Raw genomic sequence first — 16,857 nt, forward strand, 5'->3', positions numbered from 1 at the left:
AAAAAAAAAGAAAATCATGTAGTTTCTATGGGCTGTGCCCCTGTGTACAAATACATACTTTCCCCCCAAAGCGGTGGGAGATTTCTGGCATAATCTAAAACATCTGTCATTCTCCTTTAAACTTCTCTACCCGGATGAGCAGTGGAACTCTTGGTTCTGTGATTGCCATTCTAATCATGAGGTAATAGAAATCAAGGTACTTCTCTTTTATTCTTTATTTTTATTTGCCACTTTTCTTTTTATAGAAGTGATACTCATATCTGAAATACAGCCTACAAATACCTCTGTCTTCCTAGAATACATAAGCATAATGAAATGTGCCTAGGACAATATGTGCACCATATTAGATGGCTACCGGTGTAATACCTGTTTGTTGAACTTAAAGAAAGGGAATCAGGAGAGGAGAAGGTAATTGATTTAATAATCACTGATAGGAATTTGAGTTGTGTACTCTTTCTAGTTACCTGTTCAACAGTACACTGTTGGTTTTGCTACCTTTTGAGACTTTTTTTCTTTAATTTCAGAAAATAAAGCAGTTGGAGTGATGAAGTCGGGCCATGTATTTACAATTGAGCCAATGATTTGTGAAGGTGAGAAAAAAGGATGCCATGATATTCTTCAGTTGAATTTGTGTGTATTTTAGTCTATTCATCGTGTCAGTGGTTTTTTCTACCTGCTTGCTTTTTGCTTCCTACTCATTCCCTGTGCCACCTCAAACTTGATTCAGTGTCGTGGAGAACTGAAAATTGAGAGGTTTGGCAAGAAGACATGGTTTCTACATGGTAATCTTCTGTCAGGAGATGCTGAAGTCCCTTTACATAAAGCTCATGTCAGAGGGTGCACTGTAATAATGAGGCGCCCAGGTCAAGTCTGTGCGGATGTTCCTGCTTGATGTAGGAGAGGGAAGAGGAGGGAACAAAGTAGAGCATTTGATGAGCCACCCAGTTTGAGGCAGATATGATTATATGGTTTAATTCTTCACAATTTATAAGGTGGTGTTATCCCCATTACACAAAGGAGGAAACTGGTCCTTGAAGAGGGTGAGTAGCTTGCCTGTAACTTTTAGCTCGTTACCTGGCAGAATTTGTCAGACTCAGCTCATGAGCTGTTATGATGCTTCATGGTCTGCACTCATGTCATCACATGGCATCATATCGCTGTTGTGGGGAAAGCACACCAAGGACACACTTGGCTCTGGCAGCCTCCCCACTGTTGTCATTCCTTCCAGACAGGCTTGTAGCAGTGATAGGAGACTTGGAGTCACAATTAGGGCTCCTCACTGAGATGTTCAGAGTGATTCTAGTAATGGAGCTTCCTGGTTAGGCGATGTAAAGTGAGGCAGTAGCAGTAGAGCTTGTGTGTCCTGAGCCCTGTATTAAAGGATACTCCCTCTCTGGATCCTTCCAGTCTTTTTATAACCCAGTCTCGGGAGCGACTTCTATATTCTCTTTCTTAGAAGTGATTCACTGAATCTAGCCCGCACTCAAGGGGAGCAGAAGCTCACACAAGGGCGTGCATGCCAGGTGGGTGGGGATCACTGAAGTCACTTTAAAGGCTGCCTTCTAAAGCTGATTCCTTATTGCATTTTCTGTAAAATGAAAATTAGAATCCCTATCTTGCCAACACCCAGGGCTGCTAGACTGAGATGATTTATATTAACATAAAGTACTTTATATACTTTAAAAGACTGTACAGATGTGCAGTAAAGTTTTTGTTATCCTCTTGTAATAAGGATAAAGTTCTGATCATGTGCAACCAGTTGTAAAGATGGTAAGTATTTAGCAGTGAAAAGAAAGATAGTGGGAGGAAAGTGTCATTTTGGCTACATATTTCCATTAACTAGGTTGGTGAGCCGTGATGTAGTATTTTCAGTAAGCAAATAACTTTCTATACAGCCAGCACAGATCATTAATCATCAAATTATATCAGATATACTTTAGTGTAACTCAGCTAGGTTAAATCCCTGGAATAGAAAGTCTCAAATCTGCAGGAGAATTTCCTCAGAATAGCCAAATAAATTTGACTTGACATTACTAAAAATCCTGTTTTATCAGATTACAATAAAATCATAGTAGTAGTGTTTTAAATCCATTTGTGTAAAGGCCATTACATTGGAAAACATAGATTTACTCATCTTTAGTTGCTTGATGAAGCATGAGTTAACTTTTTTAGGCTGCCTCATATTTTCTTTTTAGCCTGGGATTTAATATTGCAAAAGTAGTTTACTTCACTACAGAGTTTATGTTCTGGGATTTGTCTGTCTGAGTCAGTGAGTCCTAGAGGTTAATATGTTTCACCTAAAAATTACTAAAAATGAAGAAAGTATTGATTTTTTTTTTTAACATCTAATTTTGGAAGAAGAAAGCTCGCAAATACATCTTTTACAGTGGTATCTAGAATTGCCTTTCTCATTCCACCTCTGCCTCACATTCTCTTGGGCCTTTGCTTTCTGCTTTCCCTCATTATGCCCTCTTCACCCCCATTCCCTCCTTTCCCTAAGTTTTCTTTCATGGCCTCCCAGGTTCACTGTCCCTTCGCTTCCCTTCTCTGGTTTCAACTCCTATCCAGACCATTCTGCCTCATATTTTTCTTATCCTCTCACACCAGTCTTTCTTTTGCCCCTCTTTCTGGTTCCAGGGGTGTAGTTCACAAAAACTTTACGGTATAATCTGTTTTCACCATCTGTTTGTGTGCCTACCATTTTGAAATTATATCAGGAATTGAATGCTGTAATAAAACTGTAAACATTTACATGATTTCCTTCACTATATATGCTGACTCTAGTTTTGTCAGATGCCAAAATTAAACTAGGAAAGAGCTAAATTCATTAATTCAAGTTTTTTTTCTTTCTGATTTTTAAATTGTAAAATACTTCAAACATCAAACATACTGAAGACCAAAATGAAGTTGGAAGGGCATTAGCTAAAACAATTCGCATGTAAATAAGGATCTTAGTAGTGAATTTTCTACTTGGCTTTCTTCTTGATAGAGTTCATTTAGAAAACTGAGTGATTGAACTAAGAAATTGTTTTTGTTGAAGGCGGATGGCAGGATGAAACCTGGCCAGATGGTTGGACTGCGGTGACAAGAGACGGAAAGCGGTCTGCTCAGTTTGAGCACACCCTCCTGGTCACAGACACTGGCTGCGAAATCCTAACCCGGCGACTTGACAGTGCACGGCCTCACTTCATGTCTCAATTTTAATTTCTCCCAAGATGGCACATCTCAGTGATACCTTCTTACTGTACTATGCATTTTATTGATAGTACAGAAAGGAAGAGGAACCTTTTTTTAATCACTTGTTTTGTTTTGACTATACATAAGACAGGACTGCAGCATTTGATGTGTGTCCTCAAGAACTTGTCTCGGGTCTGAAAAAGCTGAGAAGAATAGAGGAGACATTGCCCAACTCTTCAGCCCTCCCCCTGCACACCTGTTTTCTCATTTGCCCTTTGAGCACTTTTACTTAAACTTGCTTCTAGTTGCTTTTATCACTGCCACAAAACAGCCATCAAGAGCCAGCTGCTTTCCAGGTGAACATTGGAAATGAGAATCTTTGAAACTTTAGCAATATATGTTGCACCAGATTTTAAAAATTATATATATGGAAATATATATGTATACATTTTAAATTCCATATACATAATTACCAAACACTATGTGACCCGGGGTTTGTGTTGGTTCTGCTCTGACAGGTTTATATGCTCTTACAAATGGATCCATAGTTTGCAGTGATTTAATTCCTGGTTGGGATTTGGCCTCCCATCTCCCCCATGCTGATTATTTATCCTTGTAATTGTGCGTAGAGAAGCACTCACCCAATGAGACTTTCTCCAATGTGGACTGTGTGTGTGTCAGTGAATGAATGTAGTAAAATTCATTTTGGAAGGTTATCAGGCTTTTAAAAATCTAGTTTATGGCAAAAATAGCCATTTTCCAAGTGGTGGCTGACAGTTGCAGGGCATGAGAATTTCATAATACATTTGGTCAGAAATGGAAAAGAAAAAGCTCCCTTTCTTCCCGTTTCTGTTTTACTTCAAGGGCATACTTTGGAGGTGCTCAGAGAAGGGTGAAGGCTGCACTCTGGTGGAGGATGGGGAAAGAGTTCTAAACTGTCTCCAGCTGTGAGCCCAGGAGGCCAAGTGGGCTATTAAAATCTAACATTGAGTAAACGTGATAGTGATGAGGAAGGAATTTTGTGTACTGTAACCTTGCAGTAGAGATGCAGCTGTCCTTGGTGTGCTGAAACACACCTCTCCTTTACATAGTTGGGAACCTCATTAGAAATGACCTCAGCTGCCCAATATCTCCGTTCCTTTCAGCAGTTGTCCAAGTAGGAGTGTATCCAATGAAGACATATCAGATCACAAAGTCATTGTCATTAGAGTGTACTTGATTACTGGGCATCCTTGTAATACAATTTCATACCACTGACACATTATACTTAGAACATCTTTCCCACAGTGCCTCAGACCTTATTGCTTTAAAATATAATAATGTTTTCATTACTTTTATTATTTGAATGATTTAGTAAAGTTGACTGAATCTGGTATAGACTTTGGGAGTATGTGAAGTTTTTATCAAACTGTAATATTTGTGAATGGAATGCCTTGCAATATGAATGTTAATATAATGTGTAAAGGGAGATTAAAAAGTTTGAATGATTATTCTACCATGTAGTCATTAACTTGGCTGCATTTCTTTGGGATTTCAGAGGGAAATGGTGGGAATGGGGAGGCTGTTTGATAATCTAAAATAAATTCACGACCATTTGAGTAGAAATGCTTTTTCAGGTGCAGTGACTGTACATAAACTCAATACAGTGCCAGCAGCATTTGAGATGTAACCACATTTTTGAGAGCTTTTAAGACAGAATGCTGAATATTAGGGGAGTATTTTATGTACTGATTGTGGAATTAACAGTGTGGGCTTATTCAGTGTCTGTCATTAGAAGATAAGCTCAAGGAAAAAAGATCTTGGTGGAATAGTTTTTTGGTTAAAAGATAAAACACTGGTGATAATGCTTTTCTTAGTTTGGGAGATTTTAAAACAACATGGGCTCTTGTCCAATTGCATATAACTAATTACAAGTGTTCATTGGATTTAGGTGACAAAACACCTAGTTTCATCATTCTGCCACCTTTTTACGAAATCACTAGCTACTCGTGAGACTGAGGTGGGAGGATCGCTTGAGCCCAGGAGTTCAAGGTTACAGTGAGCTATGATTGTGCCCCTACACTCCAGCCTGGGTGAGAGAGTGAGACCTCATCTCAACCAAAAAAAAAAAAAAAGTATTAACTTTTTTTACATTAACTTTTAGAATACTTTTTTTCCCCTCCCTGCCAGTCTTCCAACTCCTTTGGAATTATAACTTAGAAGAAGGGAAACATGAAGTTCATTTTATGTCTTTTGTTGATAAAATGGATTAACCAATCTTTATACCACTTGCGCCCACATATCTAAATTAATAGGCAGGAGGAGTTGGTGAGGAGGTTTAGGAATTTGTTTGCCTGATTCCTCAGTTTGTTCCCTAACGACTTCTGGGTTTTCATTGGATTTGGTTAAATCTGAGAGCAGGAGGCTCTACTTTGCTTAAGTTCTACTCTCATGGTATCTGTAAGCGATTTCCTTCTTGTTTTTCCCTTCCTTTAAAATTTTTATCTATCTCCAACTTTTTATATTGAAAAATTTCAAATTATAGGAAACTTGAAAGTATAGTACAGTGAAATAATCATATATCCTTTAACAATTGTCATTTTGTCACCTTTATCTCTGTATAAGCACTTTTCTTTTGAAAGAAGCAACATCGTACTTCACCCTACTACATCAGCATGTATCTCTTAACCTAATGACATTCTTTTACATGATCATAATTAGAAATTTAATATTAATACAGAATTATATAATATATAGTACATACACTTTAATTTTCCCCCAAAATGTTATTTAAAGCTTCCAAATTCATGGCATTTAGTTGTCATGTATCTGTAGTCTCTTTTGTGTGTGTGTGTGTGTGTGAGATGGAGTTTCATTCTTGTTCAGCCTGGAGTGCAGTGGCACAGTCTTGGCTCACTGCAACCTCCACCTCCTGGGTTCAAGTGATTCTCCTGCCTCAGCCTCCCAAGTAGCTGGGATTACAGGCCCCCACCATGATGCCGGCTAATTTTTGTATTTTTAGTAGAGACAGGGTTTCACTGTGTTGATGCCAGGCTGGTCTCGAACTCCTGACCTCTGGTGATCCACCTGACTCGGCCTCCCAAAGTGCTGTGATTACAGGAGTGAGCCACCGTACCTGGTCTTAGTCTTCTTAACTCTAGCAGCTGTGTCTAATCCTTTGCAAGGATCTTTTGTTAATCTGTGGTGGCGGATATCACGAAAATTATGCATGGGCCTTTGAGCTCATCAGCTATCGTTAGCATATTTTATGTGTGGCCCAAGACAATTATTCTTCCACTGTGGCCCAGGGAAGCCAAAAGGTTGGACACCCATGCTAGAATAACCTTCACACCTTTTTTGATGTCTTAAGAAATGGACACTTGAAAAATCCGGTTAGTTTACAAAAGTCCATTTGTCTGATTGTTCCTCATGAGGATAGATTCAGGATAAACATCTTGGTGGAAGACTCCAGAGATGGCAGTTGTATGCCCCAATTCATTGTACAACATGAGGCACATAATGTCACCTTATTGCTGATGCAACGTTTGATCACTTGGTGTTTGTCAGACCTTTTCACTGTAAAAATACCTTTTTCCTAAACAAGTAATCTGGGAGATTAATATTTGCTTATTTGCTTGATGCTACCAGACAGATGTAAAATTGTTTCAAAATTACTACACCAAAATCACTGCCAACAATAAAGTACACAATTTCTTTGTGATTCTTTTTTTTCCTCAGAACATATTGAAGTAATTTAGATCTTATTGTATTCTGAATTTCATAAACCATGGGCTACTTTTTAACGATGAATGCAGCGAATCTCCGGGGGGAAAAAATAGAATAGAGGTGGGGAGGATATATTAGTGGTCTGGAAGTTAGAAATACTGCATCTGTTTGAGACAGTGTAGTAAGATTCTGTCTAAATCTGATGGCGTTTAACTTTTACCAAGCTCTCTAGCTACAAGAGGAGCAAATTATACCACTTGTAAATTATACTACACTTGCGGCAGTGTGGCTCATTTTCCAACTCCTTTATATTAGAACATAACATCTAGACATTCATGTTTTAGGAACAAACTCTTTCACAATATAGGCTGCATTAGGCTAAAACCTATAAAAGTTATGTTTTGTTCTATTTTAAAAATGGACACCTAAGGAAAGGTTAGCTTAGCACAGAGTCTATGGAAACTCTCTGGCCCTCTTGTGGCAGCCTTCTCTCGTCTTCCTTTTGGTGCTATGTAGGAAAAAGAGAAAAATAGTTTGCATTTATTTGGGTGTTTTGCAAGATGAAGCAGGAATAAGGTGGCCCTGGCTATGTGTTACCTGCTGCTTTTCATTTTGGGTACTGTGGGTGAGCAACAACAGAACTGTCTGTGTATGGTGATTCTGGTTAATTTTGAAAAAAGGTCGACACTGGTATTTTACTAGAATACTTACAAAAAGTTAATATATGGAGCACTCAAGAAGGACCTCCTATAAAAATTTTCACTTATCACTATTGTGCTGTTAGTCGTTACACAGTATTTCAGTAGTTTTTCGTTGTTGTTCCCCAGGCTGGAGGCAGTGGCATGATCATGGCCAACTGCAGCCTTGACCTCCTGGGCTCAAGCAGTCCTCTCACCTCAGCTTGTCAAGTAACTAGGACTACAAGCCTGTTCCAACACACCTGATTATTATTATTATTCTGTAGAGACAGGGTCTCACTGTGTTGCGCAGGCTGATCTTAAACTTCTGGCCTCAAGTGATCCTCCCACTTCAGCCTCCCAAAGTGCTTGGATTACAGGCGTGAGCCACCATACCCGGCCAATTTTTATAATTTTTGAATTGATTCTGTGGCTAGGAGAACAAATCACCACATTTCTCTGTGGCAGTCTACTATTTGTGCAGTGATATGCCAACTACCAACTGTTTTATTCTTTATAGAATGTGACTGGCTATCAAACAAATTCGCTTTTTTTCCGTAGTTGGGTCAGAGATCACAAGACAATTCAGGGTAGAATTTTTAAAACTTAAATCTGAGTTTGAGCCCTGGATGATTCTGAGGAAACAATGCTAAGGATAAGAACGTTTAGTATTAACATGTAGATTAGAGAAAGAGATCAACATATTTTTTAAAGCATGTTCTGCTGTTTTATCTTAACATATCTCGATATTTTTGGCAGTCAAGAGTACATGTTTAAACTGGAGGTAATTCAATGGTGGGTTATCATTCCTTTCTTGAAAGGAGCATTTGGCAGTCAAGAGTACATGTTTAAACTGGAGGTAATTCAATGGTGGGTTATCATTCCTTTCTTGAAAGGAGCATTTGCATATTTCTCTTACACATAAGGAATTCTGATATGATGTCCAGTTTGATAAAAAATCAATCTGCTTAAGAGCCCATTATGCTGCTTTGTCACCGTAACGTTCCACCAAAGGAAATCTTGTATAATAGAGGACTTTGCACATCCTTCTTCACTTGGTAGTTGTTCCTTAAAGACACAATTATCTTGGTATAGTTCTATGCAATTATTATCTAAATAGCTGTTTACACAGTACTTAATAAAATGTTTTCCAAATGTGTTTGTAGTATACTTTTTCTAAAAGGTATTTGCTGACAAAGAAATTGATCTTGTGTGTGAATTGAAAAGAATGGGCTGAAACCATTAGTCAACAGAGTCTCCCTGTAGGCCCAAAGAACTAACTGTACTTTAGGACTTTGATCATCAGCCTACTTGGCAGACTGGTAGCTGAGCAGAAAAGTTCGGAAGCATTTTGTGCATGTAAAATATGTTTCCCCTTCCCCGAGTCAACAAAACATTTTGAGAATTACCAGCTAAGTAAAATCTTCCATTCAGATGGGATGAACAGAAATAGTGCTATGTATACTTTTTGGAGCCATTTTTGTTAGGTGTTAAGTTGTACACATGTTGACTGGCTCCACTGTAGTCAAGTTTTGGACATAATGCAGTTCTTTCCATACCTCCATCCCAAACGACCTCATCATCCCATACATTCTACTCTATATGTTGTGTGAATAAAGAACTTGTTCCATGTCAGACATGCCTGTAGACGGACTGTCTCCAGCGAATATCACTAGGTAGGTTAAATAGCAGAATAGTCAAACATGCTAAAAATGGCAATGCAGGAAATACTTGAAGAGGAATTTTTATATTGGGATTATAAAATTTTTCCAATTAAACATAATAAAGATGCTTAAGTTCCTTATATGGCAAAATTTTAGATCTTTTAACTAAAGAAATTTTACCAGCTTTAATGAAATATGCAGTGGAAGTTAATATCCATCTGTATTGCAGTTATATACCTCTTGTCCAAAAAAGCAGCTTAAAGATAACTTTCAAAAGTTTTCCAACAATTAATGATTTATTGTATATTTCAAAACAGCTAAAAGAGCAGCTTTGGAATGTTCTTTCAGAAATTATTGTTTGAGGTGATGGATATTCCAGTTACTCTAATGTGATCATTTACATCGTATGCACATATCAGTATTACATGCCCCATAAGTATGTACAACTATTGTGTATCAATTTAAAAAATTTCTACCAATACTTCCAAAGGGGTTGAATCCCAATTTTGGACAACCAGGGTAGATTTGCTAACATGCACATAGTGAATGGTTATTTTTTTTGGGGGGACTGAGTCTCTATCGATCAGGCTGTACTGCGGTGGTGCGATCTCGGCTCACTGCAACCTCTGTTTCCCGGGTTTCAAGCGATTCTCCTGCCTCAGCCTGCAGAGTAGCTGGGATTACAGGTGTTGTGCACTACCACACCCAGCTAATTTTTGTATCTTTAGTGGAAACAGGGTTTCACCATGTTGGCCAGGCTGGTCTCAAACTTCTGACCTCAAGTGATCCACCTGCCTCGGCCTCCCAACGTGCTGGGATTACAGTGTGAGCCACCACGCCCAGCAGTTTTTGGCATATATAACATATATGTTTATATATGTTTAGCAATTCCTCAATTCCATTTAAGACGATGTATTAAAATGACCTTAAAAGGAAAGACTTGGCCAGGAGCGGTGGCTCACGCCTGTAATCCCAGCACTTTGGGAGGCTGAGGTGGGCAGATCACCTGAGGTCAGGAGTTCAAGACCAACCTGGCCAACATGGTGAAACCCCGTCTCTACAAAAAATACAAAAATTAACCAGGTGTGGTGGCGGGCACCTGTAATCCCAGCTACTTGGGAAGCAAGGTAGGAGAATTGCTCGAACCCGGGAGGTGGAGATTGCAGTGAGGTGAGATCATGCCATTGCACTGCAGTCTGGGCAGCAGAGGGAGACTGTCTTTTAAAAAAAAAAAAAACTATAGTCAAGTCTCATGAACCAGGAATTCTAATTGTAAAATTATTTTTATTGTTTTTGTGACAGGGTTTCACTCTGCCACCCAGGCTGGAGTGCACTAGTGTGATCAAAGCTCACTGCAGCCTCGACCTGGTCTCAAGTACAGATTTTATACAACTGATTCTTTAGAGATAGTTGTGCTTTCAGCCAGGAAATGCTAATACTAAACTTAATCAGCTGGCTCAAGAGTATGTACTTTGCCAGAAATGAAAAGTAAATTCAATAATAGGCTAGCTATAAGAATTGGAGTAGTATTTTAATTTTTTTTTTTTTTTTTTTTAAACAGCGTCTCTGTTGCCCAGGCTGTGCAGTGTTGTGATTATGGCTCACTACAGTCTCAACCTCCTGGGCTCAAGCCATCTTTCTAACTCAGCCTCCTTAGTAGCTAGGGCCACAGGCACATGCCACCCTGCCTGACCAATTAAAAAAACTTTTTTTTTTTTTTTTCTAGAGATGAGGTCTGTGTTGCCCAGGTTGGTCTTGAACTCCTGAGGCCAAGTGATCCTTCTACCTTGGGCTCTCAAAGTGCTGGGATTACAGTTGTGGGCCACTGCACTTGGCCTATTTTAATATCTTAAAACTGCTTTACATTTTCATATTGGCAAACCTAAATATGTTTGCCATTGCAATTCATGTATATCTCATGTTTAAGAAGAAAAGTCAAAGGACAAGACCTTTAGGAGTTAATTGGCTTTCCTCCATACTCACCATAACTGTTTTGTTATTGCAGTTGCCAACTTAGGTTACTTTTGTTCCTAGAAGGCTGGGCTACACCAAAGATTAGAAACACATCTCTTACAAGTGGAGTAGAAGCTAGTTTTAATTTCTCCTTCCTTTCAGTTCACTTAAGATAATACTTGGGGCCCATTTAGGTCCTCGTATCTCCAGCCCTCTAGGTAAAACAGGAGGGAAGCTGGACTACATTGTCAGGCACTTCAAATGCACCAAAGTTCTGAAAAGGGGAAGTCCTGACCCTAACTACCAGTTTCCCACTTCTCGATCAATGACATGTTGCTCTCTCACACATAATTCTGTGGGAGCCTTTAAACCATATCAATAAATTGAAAAAGTACATAGCATCAATCCAACCAAAAGATATTTGCATGGTAAATGTGATGCACTGATACAGACTCTAAAATAAGGCTAACGTGGAGAAAAAAGGGCACAGAATAGTGTTGATAGTATTCCTTTTGTGTAATTTTAAAGGATATGTATGCTATTGTGCGCATAGAAACTCCTGAGAAGATACATAAGAAACTTAACGGTAATCACCCAGTTTTTGCAGGTTAGTGTATAACTTTTCTTTCTCATTATATAATTTCCTGACAATTTGTATTTTCTAACCCTTAGGTATATTGCATTCATTCATTTATTTTTGTGTCAAGGATTATCAGGATGGTAAGATCCTGGACCATTTGTGTTTGCTTCTTTATACTTCTCAGGATAAAATAACTTAAATGTTACTTACCACTACACCAGGAAGATTTATGTGACTACATTAAAACTTTATTCAACAAAATGCCATGAAGTAAAAAGAAAAGTCACAAGATAGACTAGAAGATATTTGCAACATATAAAACTGACAAATGATTGATGTCTAGAATAAAGAACTCCTAAAAATTATTCAGAGAAAGAGAAATAATTCAATAGAAAGTTGGGCACAGGATATATAGGAACAGGTTCTTCACAGTAAAATAAAATGTCCATTAGAATGAAGGATTTAACGAGTAATTGAGGAAAATAAAACACCATTCCACACTCATGTAATTCATAAAAATTCACATCTACTTTGAAGAGCAATTTGGCAATGTCTAGTAAGGCTAAATGTGTTTATTCTGATACACGTCTTAAGTAACTAATAGAGTGAGCCCAATACAGAAGAATGTCCCACTACAGTGTTGTAATACAGAAACTGGCAACAACTTCATGCCTTCAATTGGAGAACAGATAAATTACGGTAGTTCCCATAATTGAATACTGCTACATAGTACTAAGATTAATGAATGAGAGCTTCACATATAATATAGATTGAGTGAAAAAAGCTGTAGAATGAGCCAGTATAAGGCTTAAAAACATATAAAACAGTACTAAAGAGTAGATGGTTTAGGTTATATACAGTGAAAGTACAACAACATATACAGGAATGATAAGCATTAAGTTTTAGATAATTGTGACCTCTGGAGGGGAGGAACGGCAATGTGATCTGGAAGTGGCATAATGTTAAGATTTGACAAAAGTAGGTGCTGAGAACTTTGATATTCAGTATGTAATTCACTATACTAGAAATAGTACAGCCACAACCAACACACACATACACCTATTTAAGCCCAGAATGCTGTTTCAGTAATACATTTTAGTGCCCTGTGAGGGGCAGATGCCATACTAGGAATTTGGGGTACAGGTATGAACAAAGCACAATACCTGCCTTCAAGATACTATCACAGAAGCAGACTTGGGTCCTGATTAACTCTGTCACTAATGGCTAGGATCTGTTCTTTAATCAACAGGCCTCAGACCCTTCAAAGTTCAACGAATGTTTCTGAGGTTTCAGTCACCCACCACTGCCCTGCTTCCTTTATCTTTCCTTTACAGAATGAAGATAATGAGCAAACCACGACAATGATTACTGCATAAAACAAAGAAGACAACTTCCACACAAATGCAGAAATTACTTTTATTATGTTAAAATATTCCTTAATTAGCTAGCAATTATTTATGTGGAGGAGAGTCCGGAAAGCAGGTTCATGACTGAATTATCCTTGTCCTTGATTATATTCATGAATTACAAATATCACACTATTCTCTGGAGTAGCTGTGAAGCTCTATGAGGCTGTGAGGTTACAGGCGCTTCTCCCTGCCTGTTAAGCTGCTTCCATCGCATCACAACAGGATGGACATTATTTTTCTCTTTTGAATTAAATCTTTACAACAGTTCGAATGCTGTAAAAGGAACCAACATACTAAGTTTTAAATGATACCTTTAAGACCACTAAAATTGTTTTTCGACTCTCCATTGCCTCAAACTCTGTGTCATTATTATATTCTATGATATACAGTTAAAGAGAAAGCTTACCTCTTTCCAGAATGCATCAGTTCAAAGGCTTTGTTAATTTCATCAAAAGACAGATTGTGAGTCACAAATTCATCAACTTTTATCTTTTTGGACATATATTCAGACACCAACTTTGGGACACTTTCAACACTCTTCCATCCTAAAAGAAATCACACATTAATTTATTCAACAAATTCCTGCAATATGCTTGTTACTTAGTGGAGGACACAAATGCATTTAAAAGAATGAATTTTTTGATGAGCTAAAGGGTAATGAAAAATCCAAAATAGCATGGAAACGAAGAATTTGACAAACACCTTTCAGTTAAGAAGTAAATACTTGAAGATGGCCAAATAGGAACAGCTCCAGTCTACAGCTCCCAGCGTGAGTGATGCAGAAGACGGGTGATTTCTATTTCCAACAGAGGTACTGGGTTCATCTCACTGGGGCTTGTTGGACAGTGGGTGCAGCCCACAGAGTGTAAGCCAAAGCAGGGCAGGGCATCACTTCACCTGGGAAGCGCAAGTGTTGGGGAATTCCCTTTCCTAGCCAAAGGAAGCCGTGACAAACGGTACCTGGAAAATTGGGACACTCCCACCCTAATACTGCGCTTTACCAATGGTCTTAGCAAACAGCACACCAGGAGATTATATCCCGCGCCTGGCTCGGAGGGTCCCACGCCCATGGAGCCTCGCTCACTGCTAGCATAACAGTCTGAGATTGAGCTGCAAGGTGGCAACAAGGCTGGGGGAGGGGTGTCCACCATTGCTGAGGCTTGACTACCTAAACAAAGCGGCCCAGGAAGCTCGAACTGGATGGAGCCCACTGCCGCTCAAGGAGGCCTGCCTGCATCTGTAGACTCCACCTCTGGGGACAGGGCATAGCTGAACAAAAGGCAGTAGAAACTTCTGCAGACTTAAACGTCCCTGACAGCTTTGAAGAGAGTAGTAGTTCTCACAGCACGGAGTATGAGATCTGAGAATGGACAGACTGCCTCCTCAAGTGTGTCCCTGACCCCTGAGTAGCCTGACTGGGAGGCACCTCCCAGTAGGGGCCTACTGGCATGTCATACGGCCAGATGCCCCTCTGAGACGAAGCTTCCAGAGGAAGGATCAGGCAGCAACATTTGCCATTCTGCATTATTTGCTGTTCTGCAGCCTCCACTGGTGATACCCAGGGAAACAGTGTCTGGAGTGGACCTCCAGCAAACTCCAACAGACCTGCAGCTGAGGGTCCTGACTCTTAGAAGGAAAACTAACAAAGAGAGAGGACAGCCACACCAAAACCACATCTGTACGTCACCATCATCAAAGACCAAAGGTAGATAAAACCACAAAGATGGGGAGAAACCAGAGCAGAAAAGCTGAAAATTCTAAAAATCAGAGTGCCTCTTCTCCAAAAGAACACAGCTCTTCGCCAGCAACAGAACAAAGCTGGACGGAGAATGACTTTGATGAGCTGAGAGAAGAAGGCTTCAGATGATCAGTAATAACAAACTTCTCTGAGCTAAAGGAGGATGTCCGATCCCACTGCCAAGAAGCTAAAAACCTTGAAAAAAGATTAGACGAATGGCTAACTAGAATAAACAGTGTAGAGAAGACCTCGCCTGATGTAGCTGAAAACCATGGCACGAGAACTACATGACACATGCCCAAGCTACAGTAGCCTATTTGATCAACTGGAAGAAAGGGTATCAATGACTGAAGATCAAATGAATGAAATGAAGCGAGAAGAGAAGTTTAGAGAAAAAAAGAGTAAAAAGAAACGAACAAAGCCTCCAAGAAATATGGGACCCTGTGAAAAGACCAAATCTATGTCTGATTGGTGTACCTGAAAGTGACGGGGAGAATGGAATCAAGTTGGAAAACACTCTGCAGGATATTATCCAGGAGAACTTCCCCAACCTAGCAAGGCAGGCCAACACTGAAATTCAGGAAATACAGAGAAAGCCACAAAAATACTCCTCGAGAGGAGCAACTCCAAGACACATAATTGTCAGATTCGCCAAAGTTGAAATGAAGGAAAAAATGCGAAGGGCAGCCAGAGAGAAAGGTTGGGTTACCCACAAAGGGAAGCCCACCAGACTAACAGTGGATCTCTCAGCAGAAACTCTATAAGCCAGAAGAGAGTGGAGGCCAATATTCAACATTCTTAAAAGAATTTTCAACCCAGAATTTCATATCCAGCCATAAGCGAAGGAGAAATAAAATCCTTTACATACAAACAAATGCTGAGAGATTTTGTCACAACCAGGTCTGCCTTACAAGAGCTCTTGAAGGAAGCACTAAGCATGGAAAGGAACAACTGGTACCAGCCACTGCAACAACATGCCAAATTGTAAAGACCATTGATGCTAGGAAGAAACTGCATCAAATAATGGGCAAAATAACCAGCTAACTAACATCATAATGACAGGATCAAATTCACACGTAACAATTTTAACCTTAAATGTAAATAGGCTAAATGTACCAATTAAAAGACACAGACTTGCAAACTGAATAAAGAGTCAAGACCCATCAGTGTGCTATATTCAGGAGAACCATCTCACGTGCAGAGACACACATAGGCTCAAAATAAAGGGATGGAGGAAGATCTCCCAAGCAAGTGGAAAGTCAAAAAAAGCAGGGGTTGCAATCCTAGTCTCTGATAAAACAGACTTTAAACCAGCAAGGATCAAAAGAGACAAAGAAGGCCATTACATAATGGTAAAAGGATCAATTCAACAAGAAGAGCTAACTATCCTAAATATATATGCACCCAATAAGGAGCTCCCAGATTCATAAAGCAAGTCCTTAGAGACCTACAAAGAGACTTAGACTCCCACACAATAATACTAGGAGTCTTTAACACCCTACTGTCAACATTAGACAGATCCACAAGTTAACAAGGATATCCAGGAAATGAACTCAGCTCTGCACCAAGTGGACCTAATAGTTATCTACAGAACTGTCTACCCCAAATCAACAGATTATACATTTTTCTCAGCACCACATCACACTTATTCCAAAACTGACCACATAGTTGGAAGTAAAGCACTCCTCAGCAAATGTAAAAGAACAGAAATGATAACAAACTCTCTCAGAACACAGTTCAATCAAACTAGAACTCAGGATTAAGAAACTCACTCAAAATCGTCTAAACTACATGGAAACTGAACAATCTGCTCCTGAATGACTACTGGGTACATAACGAAATGAAGGCAGAAATAAAGATGTTCTTTGAAACCAACGAGAACATAGACACAACATACCAGAATCTCTGGGACACATTTAAAGCAGTGTGTAGAGGGAAATTTATAGCACTAAAT

General features: G+C 39.2%; 2 protein-coding genes across 2 annotated transcripts in view; one reads left to right on the forward strand and one right to left on the reverse strand.

Moving 5' to 3' along the window:
• METAP1 (methionyl aminopeptidase 1) overlaps window positions 1–4,672 on the forward strand; it is a 71,437-nt gene extending 66,765 nt beyond the window's left edge. Inside the window, exons 10-11 of the mRNA XM_011933027.1 lie at window positions 525–590; window positions 3,041–4,672. Of these exons, the coding sequence (XP_011788417.1) occupies window positions 525–590; window positions 3,041–3,204 (230 nt within the window). The 3' untranslated portion in view covers window positions 3,205–4,672. The remainder of the gene's footprint in view (window positions 1–524; window positions 591–3,040) is intronic.
• Window positions 4,673–12,298: 7,626 nt separating this feature from the next.
• The window catches only part of ADH5 (alcohol dehydrogenase 5 (class III), chi polypeptide), a 23,856-nt gene continuing 19,297 nt past the window's right edge, over window positions 12,299–16,857 (reverse strand). Inside the window, exons 8-9 of the mRNA XM_011933028.1 lie at window positions 13,572–13,710; window positions 12,299–13,438 (exon numbers count right to left, since the gene is read on the reverse strand). Of these exons, the coding sequence (XP_011788418.1) occupies window positions 13,414–13,438; window positions 13,572–13,710 (164 nt within the window). The 3' untranslated portion in view covers window positions 12,299–13,413. The remainder of the gene's footprint in view (window positions 13,439–13,571; window positions 13,711–16,857) is intronic.

This window comes from Colobus angolensis, unplaced genomic scaffold (assembly GCF_000951035.1).
Source record: "Colobus angolensis palliatus isolate OR3802 unplaced genomic scaffold, Cang.pa_1.0 Scaffold123, whole genome shotgun sequence".
NCBI classification, from domain to species: domain Eukaryota; kingdom Metazoa; phylum Chordata; class Mammalia; order Primates; family Cercopithecidae; genus Colobus; species Colobus angolensis.